General features: G+C 37.4%; 1 protein-coding gene across 19 annotated transcripts in view; it reads right to left on the reverse strand.

The window, feature by feature from the left end:
- CAMK2D (calcium/calmodulin dependent protein kinase II delta) overlaps positions 1 to 21,857 on the reverse strand; it is a 164,562-nt gene that overhangs the window by 15,949 nt on the left and 126,756 nt on the right. For 3 of the 19 annotated variants that reach the window (XM_057428331.1, XM_057428334.1, XM_057428330.1), the window contains exons 11-17: positions 21,676 to 21,759; positions 20,917 to 20,959; positions 15,923 to 15,960; positions 14,244 to 14,276; positions 10,016 to 10,075; positions 8,435 to 8,476; positions 5,838 to 5,886 (exon numbers count right to left, since the gene is read on the reverse strand). In XM_057428331.1, coding sequence (XP_057284314.1) covers positions 5,838 to 5,886; positions 8,435 to 8,476; positions 10,016 to 10,075; positions 14,244 to 14,276; positions 15,923 to 15,960; positions 20,917 to 20,959; positions 21,676 to 21,759 — 349 coding nt within the window. The remainder of the gene's footprint in view (positions 1 to 5,837; positions 5,887 to 8,434; positions 8,477 to 10,015; positions 10,076 to 14,243; positions 14,277 to 15,922; positions 15,961 to 20,916; positions 20,960 to 21,675; positions 21,760 to 21,857) is intronic. The other 16 variants (XM_057428337.1, XM_057428336.1, XM_057428339.1 and 13 more) reach the window with 7 other exon arrangements.

The following is a 21,857-nucleotide window of genomic DNA, read 5'->3' on the forward strand; positions in this document are numbered from 1 at the left end:
CAATTCAGAGAAATACTGTTGTTGTTGAATAGTGTTTTACAATGGAAAATCAGTAATAACCCTCAATTCTTCACCTCTTTACTTTTAAATAAGCTTTATAAGCAGTGAGCTGTGTTGACACAATAATAATCAATATCATCCCAAAACAACAGATCTAAGAAATATGGCATTTGCCCATTTTACTCATAGGAAAACTGTGTGACATTTAGAAACATATTCCTTAGTACCTCTAGCACCTGGACTGGAATGGGGATGTTTTATTCTCCAGGACTCACTTAACTATATGATAAACCTTCTGTACCTTGTCTTTTCTCAACACACCACATTTACATCATCTTCTTCCATGTCTGTGACAGCAGATTAAAACCTATCAAGTTCACCAGCTAAGAAATCAATATTTTTCTTTCTTAGAATTATAATGTATACTGATAATAATTGCTACTTAACAAATAAGGGAGTGAATTTAGTTTCATCCTACACAGAGCTAACACTCTTTTGGTTCCCACCTTCTTACCACCGTTCTGTCAGCAGGGGTATTCATCCAGCTAATCTCCAGAGCCTTTCTCATTTCCCAGACACTTCTGACATAAAGAAACTGCACGTGCCTCTGACCACCAGCTCCCATCCTCAACTTCATAGTCCGACTTCACTGTTAATTTTTTTCTTCTAAATTTGCTCTTCAAAATCACTGACATGAATTCTCCTGCTATGCAATTTAAAAATCGTATCACTTGAGCCAGTATTATGTTAGCAGGAAGCCCAGTAACTCCCATGTAGTGTCACAAAAAAGTCTTAACAATATTAACTTTCACTGATTTTCCTTAATGTTGCTCACTGCTTGGGAAAATTATTCATTACTACAGCTGTTTGTAGCACTTATCTTTTTTTCTGGTGAATGCAAGTGCGCCAAATGTAGACAACTCCAACAGCCTCTTTACAGTAATATTGCAAACACCTCCATAGTCTGTACTGATACTCTGAAACATCATTAGAGCCATCCAGAGAAAACTACTTCAAACTGGTGTTAGCATAAACACACCTTCTGTTAGCCACATCAGCAGTTTTTACCCCATTAAGCCTATCGTGTTCCTAATGTCATCTCTCAGCACTTAAGTAGTTTTTACTTGTACTTGAATTAATCCTATCCTTGGTAGACAATAACTACTTTTGGTTTTATGAAGAGCAGCCGTCCAATGAGCACAGTGTTGCTAATTCAGATTTAACGTTATGCTACAGATGAGGTTCACTGGGCATTTATGTCACAGGATTGACCTTTTTTGTGTTACTGTCAGATGATGAGGAGAGAAAAGCAGGAGACAAAAGAGATCATCTGGACAGATGAGTCTCTCAACTTACACAGTACAGAGGAAGGAGAGGAGTGGGAGAGTTCAGACTCAAGTGAAAGACTTTCTGAGTTTGTATTTTTCACAGACTTGCTCGCTGAATTGATGGAAAGAAACACAACATATGAACAAACAAAGATGAAGAGGTAGAACGTGATCAGAATCCTCAGGAGGCACTGGCAGCAGGAGCGGCCGCTGGGGCACGGCAAGGGTGGTGACCAGTGAGATGAAGAAGCAATGGAAGAAGAGGAGTGGTGGGTGGAACATAACCTCTCCAAGTCACCCTCCTTTGTGAGAGCTGTGTGAGGGTCAAGTAGACGTGAAGGAAGAAAAAGAGAAGGCCGAAAGAAAAATAATGATAATTTAATTACAAGCAACAAGAACTTGCAAAACCTTTGAGAACACAAACAATGCTAACAATGCACTTTTGGGTGCCAAAGAACAGTTGTAAAAAGGTCGTAGCCATAAATGACTGTTCAGATGCCAGTGCACATCTACTCCTCTATACAGAACTGAGGGTTTCGAAAGAGGAGTTAAAAAATGTTCTTTGAAGTTTGAAGGTTTTTCTTTACTAAAGCATGTTCCAAATGGATTAAACTGATTTCTTCCTACTGTTAAATAAATTGAAAACAACAGGTATAAAATGAAATAAATTAGCAAAATATATGAAAATAAATGTCTCCTGAATGGTTAATGCTTTGAAGTGATGTATTAAGTAGCAAAGATTAACCAAAATACACCTGATCTGTATGTGTCCTATAACTCAGCAATTTTTCCCATTGGGAATCATAATTCTTACTAGTGCCTTCATTAATTTATTTCCAGAGAAAAAAAAATACCATGAGAAATCTGGATTTACTAATCATGTTAAATCTAACAACTCAGCTTTATAAAAGTCTGTGTGTACTGCTGGCGAAAAGAACAGTGGTTATTCTCCAGCTGAGAAAAACCTTATCAATCTCTTATCAAAGAGATGCTGCTAAAGAGTTCCAGTTTATTACCACAGGAAAGAGAAATCCCACAAGCAATCCCAAAAGGCAGCATTGCTTATGGTCCAGTTTTCAGTATGTTCTTCTGTCCACTTCTGTCCTTAAATCTGGGAGGGATCTGTAATGCAGACTGCCCTATGACCAATGGTTAACATCAGAGGTTTCTGCTAGCAAGGAACCTGAACTTACAGCTTCAAGAAGATCCAGACTCACAGTCTAGAATTAGCTTATTTCTTGACTAATTAAAGCTCACTGTTGTTTGCTAAGGTCTGTTTCTAGTAAAAGAAATATGTTCCCGTCCTAAAAGATGTAAATGCATACAGAAGCAAGACAGTTACAGACATTAAAATTTTCCACAAATAACAACTGAAAACTAAGCCTGATTGTGTTGCCTTCAAGCTAAAATACCTGCCTTCAAAAGTGAAAATAGGGTAAGATCCTGAAAGGAGTGGATAATACTGTATGCATTCCCTGATAGATATCAAGCATCTGTTCTAGCTGATTTAAGAATTCTTTTTTTACCTGCTACCTTTCTTAATGTTGTAACATTTGTAACACTTTGTACAGACATGCATACACACAGTCACTCCCACAGGCATGATGCGAAGGAAACAAACAGGTTTGTAAAGTCATTTATCACCTAAGATATAAAACATGGCTTCCAGGTCTCAAATTTGATGAAAAGCGTCATCTTGAGCATACACATAGGGATCCAGACTGTTAGCAATCTGAGAGAATTCTCTGTGCTACCTCTGATATCCACTCATTCCTATCAGCATCTTATCTCCAGCTGCAGTCAGTGCAGCCAGCAGCTGCTCCTGATAAGACAACAGCTTTTTCACTGTTGTCCTAGAAAATCTACATCCAGAAGTCAAGTTTGGTATAGGGGGAAAATATAATTCGTAAGTACCTTGCTAAAGCATGAAGCTTTATCTTGTAATAGCTGTCAGGGTTGCAGGACTGCCTATTCCCTGAATCATTCTAGAAATTAGACCCTAGGGGTTACTGTCGGCTTTAATTATAATAAAACAACCTGCAAGCAGCCTCTGGTGGAAAGACTGGAAGTGTGAGAGGAATACTAAAAAGTGAAAAACAAGTAAGCTTGCAAGTAATTAACTGGGAGATTATATTTGTTGTTTTTTTTTTTTAATAAACAGAAAAGGAAATCCCTATGCACTGAAATAAAATGTGGACCTGGTGTCTGGTGAACAGGGTAGTGGCACTGCTGTGTGTTAGGCCATGGACCTGCTGCTGATACAACTGCATCAGTGTATGAAGTTGTCATGATCATCCCAGACATCAGCAGTTCAAACTGTCATTCTTGGTGACTCTACCTTCCCACCAAAACAGGTGAATTGCAATACAACACTACTCTGACCCCTCTCTTCCAAGCACAAGCAACATCCTTCATCTCCTCCTTCTGTGGTCTCCAGAAAACACGCAATGCAGCACTCTCTGGAATACAGCTTCAGCTCTTCTCACTGCCTTAATCCACCTTATGCCTTCTGTAGCACTATTATGTGGGAATGGGTCAGGAACCTACAGATAACAGAAAACTTCACCTGCTGAACATTTTACAGCAAAGAGAAGGACATGACTAGGATCTTGTCAGACCTGTGATTACTGCAAGATCCTCTTTTGGAAAAAAAATATATTGTGGCCATTCAACCTGCTCTTAACTGTGATGGCTACAGAATCATATTAAAGAATTAGGCGAAACATCTTCATTGTAGTTTTTCTTATAATTATGTTCCTGGGATATAACTGTGTGCTAAGTTTCAGACATAATTTTATAAAAATCCTACCATTATAACATCATGTTATATTGTCACACAGAGGCTCTATAATTAAAATATTCATTTAATGAGATTAGTGTCTAAACTACACATAATTGTTTGAAGGGAGAAAATACAAGGTGTTATGAATAAGGGTAAATAACACTGTATTTTCCTCTGCATCAGCCCCAGATACCTGCAACTGTCCTCCAAGGCATTACTTTGCATTCCCTCGAATCATTATCATTAGGTTGTTATTTAAAGTTAGTGGGAACTGGTTGTTAATGCAAGAAGACTGCTTAAGTGGAGGTGAAATAAGTCACTGAAACATCGGAGACCAAATTAGAGCTAACTGCAGCTCCTACAGTACTGTAATCACAATTTACAGCTACATTGCTACTAGCAGTGGATAGAAATATCTTCTCTCCATGCAGAGAACACCAAGTATGCCAAAGCAGAGGGAATTACTGCAGTGCAGCAGACCGTGGGTATTAGCCCAGCTGAGCTCCTTGGGCTTTCCAGGAGCAGCAGTACAAACCATTGGCTGGGCCCTGCCACAGGCCCTGCCCTGTGCAAGCCTGAGCTAAGGTGCCTTGATACAAATGCCTGAAGAATCTCATGCAGCATAACATAAAAGCTGCATTTTCAACCCTGAAATGCTTGGACAGCTGCTACCATCACACAGTGCTTTCATGTTTGCACTACCAGTTCATCACCCTGGCAATACTGGTATTTTTATCAAACATGCACATCACCTGTAGTCAGAAACTAAGCACTAGGTACTTTTGATACAATTCTAACTATGTTTGAATCTCTTTAAAGTTGACAATGCCCCCGTGCTCTTCAGAAGCCAGTGAAGCTCTTTAACCGGTTCAGGCCTGTGTTTTTGGGCACAACCTTTTGCATACACACTGTTAATGGTGACTTAGGCATTATACTTCCAACATATAGCAAGCCCCATTATTTCAATGGTTTCCCAATAATTCTGTTTTCCATTCTCCACATTTTGTATTTACTATCACCTCTGGCTTGTGTATATCTATAATGTTATTCTTTTGAAGCTGAAATTGAGTCTTTTCTGTGACCCAGAGATACACAAACCTAACACATTTTTTTTAAAGCCCTTTGTTTTAAAACACAATGTTACTGAAGTATGTGTAACATCACAGTATAATATACAGAGGGGGAAAATGAAAACAAGAGCAGTATCTGTGAAGTTACACAATTTTATTTAAAAAAAAATAGTTTTTAAGAGAAGATTAAAATATGTGTATGACAGAACAAAAAAGTGAAAAAACACTGGCATCTGAACAGAATAAAAATGCAAATAGTGACATGAAAAAAGGCAAACCCAGAACAGAAATGTATGCTAAAAGTACATTAAGTAAGAGTTACAAAGCACAGACTTACACATTTTTATTCTACTACTATTTTTACTGGAACTCGTATCTTAGTTAATAAGCGGTAACTTTATATTTTTCATTCCAAAACATCATGGCAAATGGTGTTTGCCAAAACATCATGGCAAATGGGAAATGAAAAGTCAAAAGTTAAGTCTGAAACACGTCAGAAGTAACACAGAGGAGCATAAAAGTAACTTCTTTTAAACAAGGAAAATTGTATTTTCTCCTATGATTCATTCGGAGTTTCTGTGTTTAATGACCTAAAAAAATACATTCACAGAACTCATGGTATGGCTTCTCCAAATGTTTCAAAGCTTAAAATCATACCTTTCACATCCTCATCTTCAATGGTTGTATTGGAACTCTCTGTTGACTCCTGTTGAGAAGTAAGTATCAGTGGAATGTATAAAACAAGCCAAGCCTCACTTGCGTGCCCTTGAAAATTACAGTTAGTTACAGGTATCATGCAAAGCCTTGAAGCAGGGTGGGATGTAATTCACAAACAAATGGTCACACATTGATTAAAGACATCTCCAGCTGAAACCGATGTCAAACACTGCTAGTCTCTACAATAGGGAACATAAATACATTTCCTGCTGTTTAATGCATTTACTTCACAGGAATGTGAAGGAAACTTTTTTTCTGTAACACCCAACTGCACAAAGTCTGTATGAAATGTTACATGAATTACCTCAGCCAAGAAGGAGTGCTTGCCATTTAAGCTTAGTGATTAAACCAACTGTGCAAAGTAAGTCATTCCATTCCAACTTTTAAACATGCAGACTTCTGCATGCTATGATTTACAGATGTTTTTCTGCTCATATGACTTAGCAACACATATTAAAACAAAGTCTCCCAGTGATTTTAAGGATATCAGACCAGAGTCTGTCATTTTCGTACTGGTTCTGTGATTAGAAACTTTTGAAGGAGATGGAGAATTGATAACTACATAACAACTTTGACAAACTTAGGTATCTTTGCAGTAGTATTCTTGAGACAACCAGTCATGCAGAGGAATGACTCATTATCGGACAGCTTGTACTTAAGCCACCAGACTGTTAAAAAGGCAAGGATACTGTACCTCAATCTTTCACAGATTACCAGAAACATGAAATACTACAGGCAAATCCAGCAGGGCACTGTCAAATCTAACAGGTAAGTGGGTTCAGAAATTTGGAGAGCTTATAAACTGGGGGCTTTTATATCTGTATTTTCTTGAAAAGCAGAATAAATTTCTTTTTCTTATTTTTTCAGTTCACAGCTCAACAGCAAAAAGCATTACCTGGTCCGTTTTTATTTGAGAGATAGAAGACAGGGCTAGTATTGTATTTAATTTTTGAAAGGATTTTACAATTAAGTAATAAAAGGTAAATCTGACAGTGCCCTTTATTTACTGTGTCCTCACAAGGGTGAGCTGAAGGAATGTTCAAAATGACTAATGCATTACTCAGACCTTTAAAAATAAAAATGTATGTGCATCCACAAATAAAACTACATGAATTAATGCACACACAAACAAAACTGAACAAGTTGCCATGCTTTTCCTGAACTGGCTGGTGTTAAGATGCTCCACTCTGCACAGGTGTATCATGCTCTATCACTTAAAATATAGGTTAAGTACTTGTAAGTAAATAAAAACCCCACACAGATACAAGCTGTAAACACCATGCACAAGCTCACATGGCAGATGTAGCCTCTAATACTGATGCATCCACTCCAGTTGCCATACTACAATGATAAATCTTTCAAATTTAGGAGTAACTCTCTGTATTAAGTGGTTTGCTTGTTTTCTGTGACCTTTTGGGGCTCCGAGTATCTTAATTGCTATGATTGTACAATTAAGTCAGGTAGATCTAGTCATGCCAATACTTTATCAGGGTTTTCTAGTCTTCAGTGGACTTCAGCGATAAAGGTCAGACTAGTGTTCAAACACAGGCTGTCTTGGGACCGTGAGTTTAAACGTGAGGAGCTGAAGAAGTAGTAAAAAAAAGCTTGTGTGTTCGACAGATGTGAGGTACATAGAGGAAGGGGATACACAAGCACAATACACACCATCGGCACTTTCATGCTTGAGAAATGTCTGCATGCATTATTGTTTCACTCAGATTCTATCCTCCTCGTATGAAATAATCACAAGTAGTTAAGACTAGCCAATGAAATGTCAATTCCTTAAGTCAACACTAAACAGTGAAATTTTTGTTGAAGAGCAAATTCATTCCAGGAAACCTAGGAACATGTGTTATATGTAAATGATGGTATTTCCTGGCCCTTTTCAAGTCCATGCATGCAAAAAACAAAACAAAACATGTTTTAGGAATCAGCTGCCAAACGTAAATGTCACAATACACAAGAAAAAGAAAAGAGTATGAAGAAAACGTATAAAAATCGAAAGACCTCTTTGTCACTTGAAATGTTAAAATTTTTTTGGAACTACTCAGTGATGTTATCGAAGAAAACCAAAGTCCTGTGTGAAAGACACATCACAACATGGGTGTACAAGCATGCTGAGAAACAGCAGATGGGATAAACTGAAATGACATCTTTATCTAAGGTGACAACTGCACATACAGAACTCATCGGTATGATCTCACCACACTCTGAGAAGAGCGTTCTTTGGTTTTACTTAGGCTGCAGCATTTTTGGCTGAAATGGGAGAGATGAGGTGGTCCCGGAGCCCAGCTGCACAGGGTACTACACACTGCCAATTGCTACTGACTCCCCAAGAGCTACAGAAGCTCAGCAATCAGCAGGACACATGAAGCAGATGAACACGGATCAGGACAGGCTCAAGAGACAACAGGTGTAACAAATGCAGGAATGAGATTTTTCTTGATAAACTCCTGGAACAGCCCTATTTTCCTGTGGAATAGTGGGTGAAATGTGAGGTGTGGAAAAGCAAGATGGAGTTGATTCTTTCTGAATACCTTATTTCCATCAGGGTTGTGGATTACTGTAGTTTGGGGCTCCTAAGCAAGAACAAAATAAAGAGAAAAAGAGTACCCATTGGTAAATACATTCTTGTTAGTGTGAGGGAGTGCAAGAAGAGCCAGCTCACAAATGCCGAACACTGACAAGAGCTAAAGCAAATGTTAACTGTTGCCAGATGGTGAAACTGGATGTCTCAAATAGATTTCCTCAACAGCAAGCCAGCAAAAAAAGATCATCTTGCCTAATGCAGCAGCATGCAGAGACCTTATTCACGACCAGTGTAAACAGGGCTTTGAAGCTCTGGAGATCTGCAGAGGCTCTCTTTGCATAAGGGCATACTAAATGCTTTACACATTTTCCTCTTGGAGCCAGGCAAGACAAGGCCAGAAATCACCCCTTTTCTTGAAGCATGTTTGCTTGCATTAGTATTAAGTGACCAAATAAAAATACAGATGAATCAATACGGATTAAGGATGTGTTGACTACCTCCATGTTTTGGAAGATGGAGATTAATACCAGTTGCTGCCCCAGGAGAGCAGCATGAAAATACATGAGAGATCTTTGCATCATTATAAAGTGTTCCCAAATCCTCTTCTCTTAAAATTAAAAAAAAAAAAAAGATGAAATAATCTTTGAAATGGCAGTTAAGCAGCATACTTTCAGCATGGATTATTGTGTGTGGCTATGTCTGGAAACAGACTGCCTTATATTCAAGCATGAAACCTGTTAACTGGTCCTCAGAACTTGCTTAGCAATGCCAGTTGTGAAAAAAAAAAATCAGGAGGAAAACTACCCACCTTTTCAAATCTATACATGGAGGCACACAGGAAATACCACCTCACAAGTGTTACTTACTGGCATATTTGTGAGTCCTGTGAAGCATGTATGCCTAAGAAATGGGAGCTACTAATAAAAGCAAGACTGCAATGGAAGCATTCATGAACAGCACTCCATTAGTAATATATTCCTAACAGAGCTTATTAATGACTTATGTCTCCTGCAGCTTTAAATGTAAGAGAAACAATCAGAAAAAGTTTAGCACTAGATGCCTCTTGATCCCAGTGAAGACCTGCAAAGTCCTGCTGTGTTTTAGGAAATGTGGAATGAAAATCTGAATAAGGTCTATTTTATGGTAGCCTAACAATAGTCCGGTTAGCTTTCCTTGATACTCACACTAATACAAAGCAGAGTAAAATAACAGAGGGTTATTTTTTTTTTTTTCGTTTGTTTGGTTTTTTTTTTGGTGCAAAAGGTTAGCATTAAAAAGATGGAAACAGTCATCAGGCAAATAACTAAGAGCAACACAAAGCACATTCTACTCTCTGGAACAGCATGCAAAAAATTCAAGTACAGTTACAAATGCTACGACTGTACCACATCCAGCTTTCATGTAACATTTTCTATCGATAAACACGCTCGAATGGACTTCCTCACAAAACAAAGAATAATTCAAACAAAAAGTTTTTCCAAAACCTGTTTTTAGAAAGCAAACAAGAGTAAATGCATGAAAAAGCAAAAAAGAAAGAAGAACAAACAGAAGACAGTCAAAAACTTCAAGATAGCATGAGAAGGTATACCAGCGCCGGGGTAGGAATATTTTCCTTGGGGCTGGTTACCACGTTCGTTTTGTTGTTTATCTGTAGATATGCAGAAAATAGAAACAGACAGGCCTTAGAACTCACAGTAGGCACTGTATCTGTATCTCACTGTATAGACCATCTATATACAGATATAGATATGGAAATAAAGAATCACAGAAAGATGAATTTATGAACTTGAAAGAACGCTAACAATAGATCCTATAGCTAGCTGCAGCTCCTCCAAACATGCTAGCTATGGGTTTTCAGGTGCAGTATATGAAGGTCTATAGAAGATGACTTCAGCTGTGACACTTAAAGGAGCCTTTAAGTAGCAGCTAAGCATATGTAAGAAGAATAAAGAATTAATAGGGGTTTGAAGAAAGTCCTCAATAGCCATTGTGATTTCTTGACATGCAACAGTATTAAATAAATTGCACCCAGTTGTTCTTTATTTCTGATTACCTATCACCTATTTCATTACCCATAGCTCTTCAGATATCTATAGATTGGTCCTATGGGCTTCTGGGAACAGATCTGAATAAATACAGCTGATTCCAGATATGCACAATACAACTAAAGCTAGAAAGAGACTGGTGCCCCTTTAGCTTTTTTGGTGTTATTTTAGAAAAAACTAATGGGCTGCTGTGATTACTTGCAGTCTCAAGAATCCTGCAGTAATGGCGTATCAGCCGTTCAATTTTGATACTATAACCTATAGTCACACTATAGTATTGTATATATATATATCACATTCTTACTCCACAAATCAGTACATATCTGCTTAAGTTTACATGTAGGTCATCGTGTTAATTCTTAAGCTTAGCATAGTATTACAGCTTTACTTATACAAAATTTTAATCCAAATTAAGCTATTCAGCAATAGGTTTAAATGTATCCGATTCTTTAAATCCACTTTTAAGAGTCAGCTTTCATAAACAGCATGGCATGAAAAGAACAGAAATACTAAAAATAACGTACCAAGCCAATTTTACATGCGCTATGAAGCAAAGTTAAAGTATAGTAAAACTAGTCTGAAGTACGCATTTTTTTCCTTTAACAATAATTAGAAAAAGTACATTTTGGTCATGTCAAATTCTAACCATAGCAGTCCAAAGTGACATGCAGAACTGGGTGTATAGGTATATAGTGTCTGGAAAGACTTTGATTAAAAAAAAAAGTTTTTACTGAATGTTCTAGTCACAGAACTTAGTGACAAATGTGTCAAACAAAGGAAAAATACCCAAAATTGTTCTGTTAATGGATTTTTTGTAAAAAAATGCAATTAATCTCTTCATTTAAAGAAACAAACCCTAGAATTTTTAGGGTCAAAATTGGATATTTTTTCTTATAAAATAAAAGCCTTTCTAAACTAATTTAAAAATGGCAATAAGTTAAGTTGCCTAGATGAAAAAGCATAAAGAAAGGGGAAGTCCTAAGACAGGGACCAAACTCAGCTGTGCATAAAACATCTTTTGATTTAATCCTCCCAGTGACTCTGTAGTTTCAGCTGAAGTATACAGCTTCTCATCATCTGAGTTTGCTCTGCACCAAGGGCTTTGCTAAATTCGAGCCTTCAGAAGTTAGCACCATGGGGCAAACTCACTCAACTTCATGTCCTCATCAGATTTGGGGGATTATTCTACTTTGGTACAGGTGTGGCAGCTGACTTGTCGATTACAGGAATTAAGTCTGGAACTGAACAGAATCTTACTTAGGATATGATGAGATCAGGATATGTCAGGATTTGCATTAATTAATCACAGACTGCCAATATCCTTATTTTAACCAGCATTTAACTGGCTTTGAAGAATATAAAGCAGTCTTGCTTTATATCAGGGTACAGTATCAGGGAACACTTTTGAAACTAAACATTATGTAGTAGTATTTGTGATAGGAACCATTTTCCCATGCAGAATGAAAACATTTTTCTTTGATTTAAAATCAAAGTTCATGGTGCTTTGTAACAGGAGGATGAGAAATAGTTATTCTTTTCACAATGGTCTTTCTACAGAAACTGTCATTAAGAGAAAATATGAGTCATCACTGAATTCCAAGTGTTCAGTTTAAAACCCACTTTGGCCCAGTTATTGTCACAATTACAGCCGTAAATTGCAGCGGTGTCTGAACCAAGACAGGTCAGAATAAATACCTTTATGCCCAAAGTAATTTGTGGGCAGACAAGTATTAGAAAATATTTTATATATCAACTAACTTGCTTTGATATTTATGGGACTGTGAGATGGCAAAACCTGACCTCCTTACTCAGGAAAAAATTTCAGAAAAAGCTCCAACCACTTCAACGAACAAGTTCTACAGGAGAATTGTGGAATAGTTGAGAACACATACAGTGCTGCTCAACAGCATACTAAACCTTCCAAAACAAACAGAAAAATCACATATCAACCTGTATAACTACAAGTTCCTACTTTTATGAGAGTGTAGTCATCAAGAGACTATGACTAAAAAGGCCCTAACAAAAGGCTGAGAGACACAAAGCAAAAACATGAGGCAGGAAATGAAGATTTCACCAGATTTCATACAGTTGTCTTTAGTAGTAGCTTAATACAAAAAAAAAGGGAGTGATATGCCAGACAAATGCCTGTTGTTGAATACATAATGGAAGTAGGTTAATCAAATTTCAATTCCAATTTTGCCTGAGTAAGGAGAGCAGGCTTAGGTCAATACTCCCTTGGTGAAAGTCCTATAAAAATAAACAGTATCTATTACAGCTGCTGCTGAAAACTGCAGGAAATACATTCAAGCCTTCTTAGATATTGAGAATACAGTATTCATTTGTAAAAGTACAAAGTATTTCTGAGTAAATGGAACTTGGTAAAACCCCTCAAAACTTGAGAGAGTAAGTCTGTACACTTTCTCTCCCTCACAGAATATACACAAGAGCTTCTATAACTATATGAACACATGGGGTTGTATTTTGTATATATTTTTAAAAGCAAATGGAAATGATTCCAAAATAAGTAACATTTTTCACATGTAACAGTTATTTTAAGGCTGAATTGTGCTCAATTCTACATGTTGCTAGGAAGGAGAACATTTATACTAATGAATGGCTTGTAAAAGGCCACTCTCTTAGGTCTGACAGTAGGACAGGGCAGACACACACAAACCCTCCAAACAGCTGGGCATGACTGTCATTACAAACATCATATAATGATATTGGTAATGGTAATCATTACTGGTCTTTACCAATATCATATAATATAAAAATATTTTAAGAAACAAAACCTGTATCCTGGGACTTAATCTTTTGCATGGTACTTCTGTAACAAAACGTTAAAGCACACTTCACATCTGGAATATCAGAAATATCCTCACTGTACCTTTCTGGTGACCCTTACTTGGACACTGCTGCCAGTGATTCTCTGCCACTGAAAGTCTGTGTTCACTTGAAGAACAGACCTCTCTAACTGCATGTCTGTGCAGACCTGACCAGCAATTTTTGCTTTTCAAGGCAACCTGTAGTCCCCAGGGGCAGGTGTGGATGAGGGATATTTGCCTTCTCCCTACAGGCAGCAGGAACAGAAGATGGCTGGGACATCAGCGTTGATCATCACAAACATCTCACAAGTCAGATTCAAACCCATAATAAATGGAAGTAGACGAAGCTGCTGGGTGGTATCACAGAGGACAAATGAAACACAAGACTGTAGAGTAGGTTGAGGAGGAAGACAAGTTACTGAGACTGACTGTCAGCGACAGAGCCTGAGCTGTAAAGGAAGATAGCTGGGAAACTAGTATGGAAAGACTGGGAAATTGTTTTTCTTTTTACTCCTGAGCATTTAGCATCTTGCCCTAGAATGGCTCAATTAAAGTGGTACTATTTCACTGTGTGATGGGGTTTGTGTTATATTTTATGATATTAATATCATTAACTTTTAAAATAAGGAGATTTTGAAGAAGGCTGTTACAAGGATACTATTTTGTTACTATTTTAACTAAGGACAGCTGCATTGGCCAACGTTACATCTACTTTTTTGTTTTCATATGTCCCCAGGTTAAAAAAAAATATGAAAACATTCTTGAAAGAACTGCAGAACAATTCACTGTGGATGGCATATAGCAACTGCAGGCTTAAAATTCACAAGGTTGTACTTTCAAGTCTTGCAGCTTCTCAAAGAATGTTAACCAAACAAAATGCAACTGTTTGATTTCCAGGTGTGAACATTTCACAGGAGTTAAAAAATCTGTTGATAAAGATCCTCACCATCATCTGAACACTCGAACTGGACTTCCTTTTCTGAATTGACCAGTCAGAGAGAAAGGAAAAGAAGAAAATGTGACTGGTTGGATTTGAAGTTTCAATGCATGGAATACAGTATATTTCTGTTTCAGCTTTTTTTCTTTTATGAAAAAGACAGCTTAGGCTGTAGGGGTGGGAAAATGATATGGAGTACATAGTATCTCAGTAACAGAAATGATAAAAATAAGACTTCCCCAGATGTAAATTTACTTCCTTTGCTCCACCTGACCATGTAGACAAACAGCAGACATATAACATATGCTGAAAACCAAAATATCAAACCCCAACAAGTGTAATATAGGCAAAATTTTGGCAACAGTTTTTTTTTCCACATATATATAAGCTATAACAAATACCATTGTAGACCTGTAGGAGGAATGATATTTGAAAAGGAAAAGCTCATCAGATGGAGTACATAAAACTTATATATTCCATAACAAAACAGGTTAAGGGTTTTCCATATGAATGAGAGCACAGTACCGAATGTATGCTTCTCCATATAACTAGGTTATCCACTACTTGGCAGTGAGAAGCATTAAAATGGTAGTGTACTAACTTCATTTCAAATCAGTCTCATGATTATTTTTTTTTTACTAGGAGAAGCATGCATATGTGGGAGAACAGGAAAAAATATACTATGAATCTGGTATTTAGATATACAACATTTTGTTAAAATAAAAAGTTCAGATTAAATAGGAAATTAAAACCTCAGGCCAAAGACACGCTTCTGAGTAAGCAGACAACGCACAGAAGAGTATCTTTTGCACCACCTAATGAAAACTTGAGGCACTTATTTTAATCTTCAGGATTCTCTGAGAAAAGAAATACTTTTCATTGCTGATAGTTTTTTTAATGGCTGTTTTTCAACATAATTATCCAGAATGTTCATCTGTGAAGCATCTCTCCTCCTGTGGGATCTGGTGATACGAGAATAGAAGCTCTAAATCATGTATGAAAGCTGCCAAAATGTTCCCTTCTTAGCAAGGCCTGCTAGTCAGGATGAGCTGATTTGTTGATATAGTAAAACCCCTCAAGTTCTGCCAAATACAGCAAGTGCATCTGGCAGGAAACACCTTATGTGGAGCCAAGCCTACCAAGTAAACTTTTGGTCTTCCATGAAATCTAATGAAAACTCAAAAGAGAAACAAGGAGGCAATAGGTCTGCAGATAAACACTGATACCCCAAAAGCTTACATGCCCAACACCAAACCCATATTTCTAGTTATAAGCTAATTAGTAACATCATTGAGTCATGTCCTGGGTTCTCCTCCCCATCCCTCTGGAAGTGGGGGAGGAAGCGAGGTGGGGAGTGAGCGAGTGGCTGTGTGGTTCTGGGTTGCCAGCTGGGTTTAAACCACGGCAAGTCATTAAGTGCAAAATCATCCTTCATTAAAATAGCAAGAAAAGCATTTTCACTGGCAGTTTTCTATTTTCCACTTACTAAAATGCTTGGTTTTCAATTACTTCATTTTATTTATTAGCTTTACCTTCTAATTTCAATCACTTTCAGTATACGGTAAGAAGCACTTACTAATAGATTTGATAAAAGAAAAGAAATAACAATGATTAATTCTAAAAACTGTCAGAAATTACAGATAGGTGGTGACTAACAAAGTAGATTTTATATCACATGTTTAACCTACCTTAACTCCATCTGGCTTTTTCAGTAAACTCTTGGCTGCTGTAAAATGAGACAAATAAGTTCAGTGTAAGGTGGTTACCCCTGAGGTTAGCCAGCTGTGCAGCAGACCCCCACTGCCTCCCAGCTGCAGATGTATTTTCAGTTTTTATGTCCTCCTTTTGTTGCTCTGAGTGTAGGAAGGAATAAATTCTAGATGCGAATACGTCAGATTATTGTACAACTCTTTTTCCACTGATTAAAGCTGTAGGTTAACTGTAATTATTGAAGCAGAGACCTTCTTGGATGGCATAGAGGAAATGGAAGCAGCATGGGTGAAAAAGAAGCGGCTTTGGATACGTTCATTTTTTCAGCTGCAATGTGTTCACAGTTGTTGATGGAGACTGTTTGATATGACTGTGAAAATTACCATTCTGATGGCAGGAACTTAGGCCTAGTGTTTGTAGAGCCCACTAGTGTCTTAATGATATTATTCATATGACAGTGACATAAAAATAATTAATATCAGATCAACCTGAAGAGCACAGTGAGGTACAATACTGTCTATTCCAGCTAATGAAAAATAAGCTGCATTTTAAATAAGCATCTCTGAGCAATGGTTCCCTGGGGGTTTCCCACCTTGACAACACAGTCACCATGCACGTAAGGCTAGGAATGTTGCAGGTAAGAAAGGAAGAACAATTTGCTAGCAAAGTGCTGTTCTGGAGGAACACTTCCTAGGAGTTATTAAGAACAAATGGCAGGCTTTGCTTCAACTTCTACTGAAGAAAACCTATTATTTCCCAAATTAGGTTGGACACTGATCAAATTTCTCCAAAGCAGTGCAGACTGTTGGGCAAAATTTCACCTGCCTTAACATTACCCATCTGTTAGGCTTTAAATTCCACCACTTAAAGCTGGCACCAAGACTGGGGCTGAATCACTCCAGATAACTAAATTTGGAGGGCTAATGTGCAGACAAGCACATCACAGCTCTGAACCTGAAAAGTTTACAACAGAAATACAGCTGGGTGACCTACCAAATTCAAATAAACCACTCACCAAAGCGTAGAGTCTTCATGACTCACTGCCAAGTCTTGAAGAAGAATAAATTACAAAACAAGCCTGGCACCTTTTGGTTTTAGTGTTGTTTACAACCCCATCTTCCTATCAGAAAGTGTATCATGGCTTAGGGTGTAAGTTCTATTCTATATACGCTGTTTTGTTCAGAAGTAGAAACCCTTTTCGAAAGGGAAATGCAACTAAAAATCTGGCATAATCAAAGGGAGACAGTCCTCACATGAAGCTCCCATCAGCATCTGCTCTTTAAAGCAACAAAAAACACCACGAGAACCATAAACCAAACCAAACCAAAAGAACTGGACCTTGCAAGCCCAAGGTCACTCAAACTAGCTGAGGATATTGGAGTTATTCAGTATGTAGTTTAAACTTGATTTTTGTATTCCTGGCTTATTCTTCCTCTACGTCTGCATTAAGTGCTAATTTAGCTCTGGTCCAGAGTACAGAAAATGTAAGACCATCTCAGAAACCGTACAGATATAACTAACATCTATTATTGTGTTGTTTACATTTAAAAAAAATGGAAAATGAAGCCAGATTGATGTTTCTAATTTCATTGTTATATCAGCCCTCCAAATTAAGTTTATTATTACGTACATCAGCCGTTACAATTTCCACATGCTCCATGATTTACAACTATAATAGAAATAAACATGCCTGCATTATGCAACAGGACTACTGGATATTTTTATTTACAGAAACATGTAAATTAATATTGAAAATAAACTGGTTTACATGAATTTTTGAGATAGACACATCCTGTTACAAAGTGTGCTTACAGGACCTGATGCAACATGGCCTTACATTTTATACTACCACAAATATTGGAAGCATTCCATGAACTTCAGAAACTCATTTCAAGAAAGTGAAAGGAAGGAGCTATTTCTAAAACCTATGGCCAAAACACCCAGAATTTCATTACTTTCAAAAGCTGTTTTATGCTGTTAGCCCTTAGAAAAAGATGAGAAAACATAAACTAATTCTTACAGGCTGCTGTTTGTAACAAATCGGGTCCTTTTGCTAAATCCGTACATAAAAGTTTTGAATTCTTTTAATACTTAACAAACATTATGTGTTATATGTAAACAATTAAATGAAAGCCAGTAAAATGAGGGCACCAAAAGCAAGAACTACAAGTATTGTGTTTATGGCATATCCTTCGGAATGTGCCTCATATGGATATTTTTTTTTTTTTTAATTATTTTTTGTTCAACATCTTTGTCAGTGACATGGACAGTGGGATTGCCAATGATACCAAGCTGTGTGGTTCAGTTGATATTCTGGAGGGAAGGAATGCCATCCAGAGGGACCTCGACACGCTTGTGAGGTGGGTTGATGCCAACCTCATGAAGTTTAACCATTCCTACACCTGAGTGGGAGCAATCCCAGGCACAGCTACAGGGTGGGCAGAGAAGAGATTCAGAGCAGCCCTGCGGAGAAGGACTTGGGGGTGTTGGTTATCAGTCAATGAGAAAATGAACATGAGCCAGCTTCAGTATGCGCTTGCAACCCAGAAAGCCAACCGTATCCTGGGCTGCATCAAAAGGACCGTGACCAGCAGGTTGAAGGAGGTGATCCTGCCCCTCTGCTCTGCTCTTGTGAGACCTCACCTGGAGTATTGTGTGCAGTTCTGGTGTCCTCAACATAAAAAGGACATGGAACTGTTGGAACAAGTCCAGAGGAGGGCCATGAAGATGATCAGGGGACTGGAGCACCTCCCATATGAAGACAGGCTGAGAAAGTTGGAGCTGTTCAGCCCGGAGAAGAGAAGGCTGTGTGGCGACCTCATAGCAGCCTTCCAGTATCTGAAGGGGGACTATAGGGATGCTGGAGAGGCACTCTTCATTAGGGACTGTAGTGACAGGACAAGGGGTAACAGGTTAAAACTTAAACAGGGGAAGTTTAGATTGGATGTAAGGAAGAAGTTCTTTCCTGTTAGGGTGGTGAGGCACTGGAATGGGTTGCCCAGGGAAGTTGTGAATGCTCCATCCCTGGCGGTGTTCAAGGCCAGGTTGGACAGAGCCTTGGGTGACATGGTTTAGTGTGAGGTATCCCTGCCCATAGCAGGGGTGTTGGAACTGGATGATCTTAAGGTCCTTTCCAACCCTAACTATTCTATGATTCTATGATTATGCAGTATTTTATGTCACAGGACAAATTCCATACATTTTGGCTTGGAATGTAGTTATGGTAACATCTTTCTGCATCTTTCTTTAAGCATAGATACTGCATACAAATAAAATATTCAAAGAATTTGCAGTAGCAAAGCAATTAGCATATTCTAAATTAAGCCCACAATGAAAGAGTTTTTGCAACCACAAGCAATAGCTATAAAGAAAACCTAAGTCAGTGCTAATAGGCCGAAAAGCAGACTAAAAAGAAATGGTGTTGTGACAACATGTAGAAAGTAAAGTGGTTCAGGACAAACAGCAATTTTGATTTAGAAAAGAGAAAAGATGTTCCTTTCACGTGCTGAGGGTCTTACCTCACAAGAAATATATAATCCACATAAAAGAAAGAAAGCAAAAGGAAAATAAAACACTTTTGTAGCCATATTGTTATGGACAAATGACCTTCAAAGGCATGCTTTGCAATGAAATCCAACAAACAACTGAAAAAATAAAATGTCTTCAAGGAAAACTATGGATCATTATGGTGTAAAACAAAGATGGCAGGTGAAAAATATCCAAATCAAAACCAAAACCCCTGTCTATTCCTCATGCTGAAATACTACTTTAAAGTTACTTCAGCTTTTTTTGGTTCATTAAAGTTGAAACTAACCCTTACACATACAGACAGTGAAAGTTATGAAAAGTGATGAGAAATGATGCATTTGTTTGAAATTTAATAATAATTCATGTTTACAAGATATGCAGCCTACAGTATTCCCACCTTTCAAATGAATTGGCAGATACTGGCAATCCATTAGGCATTAATGCAACATGATTTACATAAATGTAGTCTTCTGTGTTACAGGTGTGTGTTAAACATAGGAACTTAACTAAGAAATTGTATTTCAAGTACTATGTAAATTGAACAAGTTGTTTTTTGCATTCATGATTATGTAAATTAGTTTTGTTGACTCAGTTATCATCCAACTATTCCCAAAGCACTATCCTGCTTTCGTGCATAAATTAACTTATATTACACTCCAATAGTGACCACAGAGTAGGGGGATATGTAAAATTACTGGGTTTTGAATTTGGCCTTTTTTTCACTATTCACTTGAAATCTCAGATGGCAAAATGAAAATTTCAACATAGCACTGAAATTTTGGCAATACTGCTATTGAGGACAATTGTAGCTACAATAACAGCAAACTCATCTTAGCTTTTGCTATTAAAATTTGTTTAGTATAAAGATCTAATCTCGAGGGATATCACTACAAAACTATTCCATAAAGAGGAAACACCTCTTGTTATTTCCAGCTACGCATTAGAAGGAAGAGAAGGACTCATTTTACTACATTTTTTACACTTGTTACCTAGCAAAGCAATATAGAACGGATGTGTATTTAATATTTTTAATGCACAATACAACAGAATCCTGGAATGACATTTCAAGTATATGAAAATAAGTAAATTTTTAACTGTTGTTTGGTGATACTTATGCATGTGGAGCTGTATGCATAATTTGCCATTTTTCTGCACCAAAACAAAGAGGAAAACACTGTCTTTTGACAGATGACACTAAAAAAGCAAAGAGAAGAAACTCACATTTTACTGAAAAATTAAGACTGTCATCTACAAGAGATTCTAGTAAGCCCAAATAGTTTAAATTCTCGTTTGCTTCTGCAAAGGAAACAACTTAAAGACACACCATGTTTAGATGCTCCTGAATAATAAATATCTTTCTCTGCTAATAAATCCTAATTAGAACTTGATCACCACAGACATCAAAACATAAAGACCACATTAATCTGGAGCTCAATGAACATACCTGAGAAATTTCTGGTAGCCAGCATAGTTGTCAAAATGGCCCCCTGTGTACACATACATTTGCTCAAATTAGCATCACACTTGTGTACAGTTCTGAATGTGAACATGACACAACAAAAAGGAAAACACATGAGCAAATTACATCAATTACTACATTAACCCTGGAAGAATAGCTTGTCTGTGCATTACCTATCATGTATGATGCCATGAATGCATAAACTGTAATCTTAATTACACACCTATCAGCAATTCTCACAATCGCAAATATTTACCTGTTGTGAGTACGTAATGCACAGACCATGATTACTCACATGCACAGTTGTTATCAGCAAAAGACATAACTGAATATGAAATAAAATTTCACTAATGTGCTTAGATACCTTTATGAGTAGGAAGAGGAGTTTATTTGTAATGTGCTAACTAGAAAAGTTTGCATCTGCAAAGTTACCCTGTCTGGTCTGGTCAGGAGAAAACAAGGGACAACCTGAAAGAACAACCTTAAAGATTTTCCTTCAACAAAATATTTTTAAGGTGTATAAACGAAGATGTTTGATTGTCATTCTTTTGAATTTAACAGAATTATGCTATGTTCTGTTCACTTTCATGAAGAGCCAAAGGCTGATCATGTATCAGTTTGTTTAATACATAATACTCAAGAAAAAAATTGCTTAGGGACCATTTACTTTACACATAGAACACAAGCCAACATCCTTTTATCTCTCCAAAATCAGCTATTAATCCTTACAGATTTCATTCTTACCTTCAGTTTTCTTCTTGCATTGAATTTCTTCAAGCAATCTACAGTCTCTTGTCTGTGCATCATAGAGGCAACAGTAGAGCGTTGCTGAGAAGAAAACAATTTTAATGCACCCCGCCACTTCTCTAGCATTGAATTTACTCTACAAGATACATATTACAACCCACATAGTCCTTTAAGTTCTA

This window comes from Pezoporus wallicus, unplaced genomic scaffold, assembly GCF_028554395.1.
Source record: "Pezoporus wallicus isolate ANWC-B61680 ecotype Strahan unplaced genomic scaffold, APGP_CSIRO_Pwel_v1 contig_6312, whole genome shotgun sequence".
Lineage (NCBI taxonomy): Eukaryota > Metazoa > Chordata > Aves > Psittaciformes > Psittacidae > Pezoporus > Pezoporus wallicus.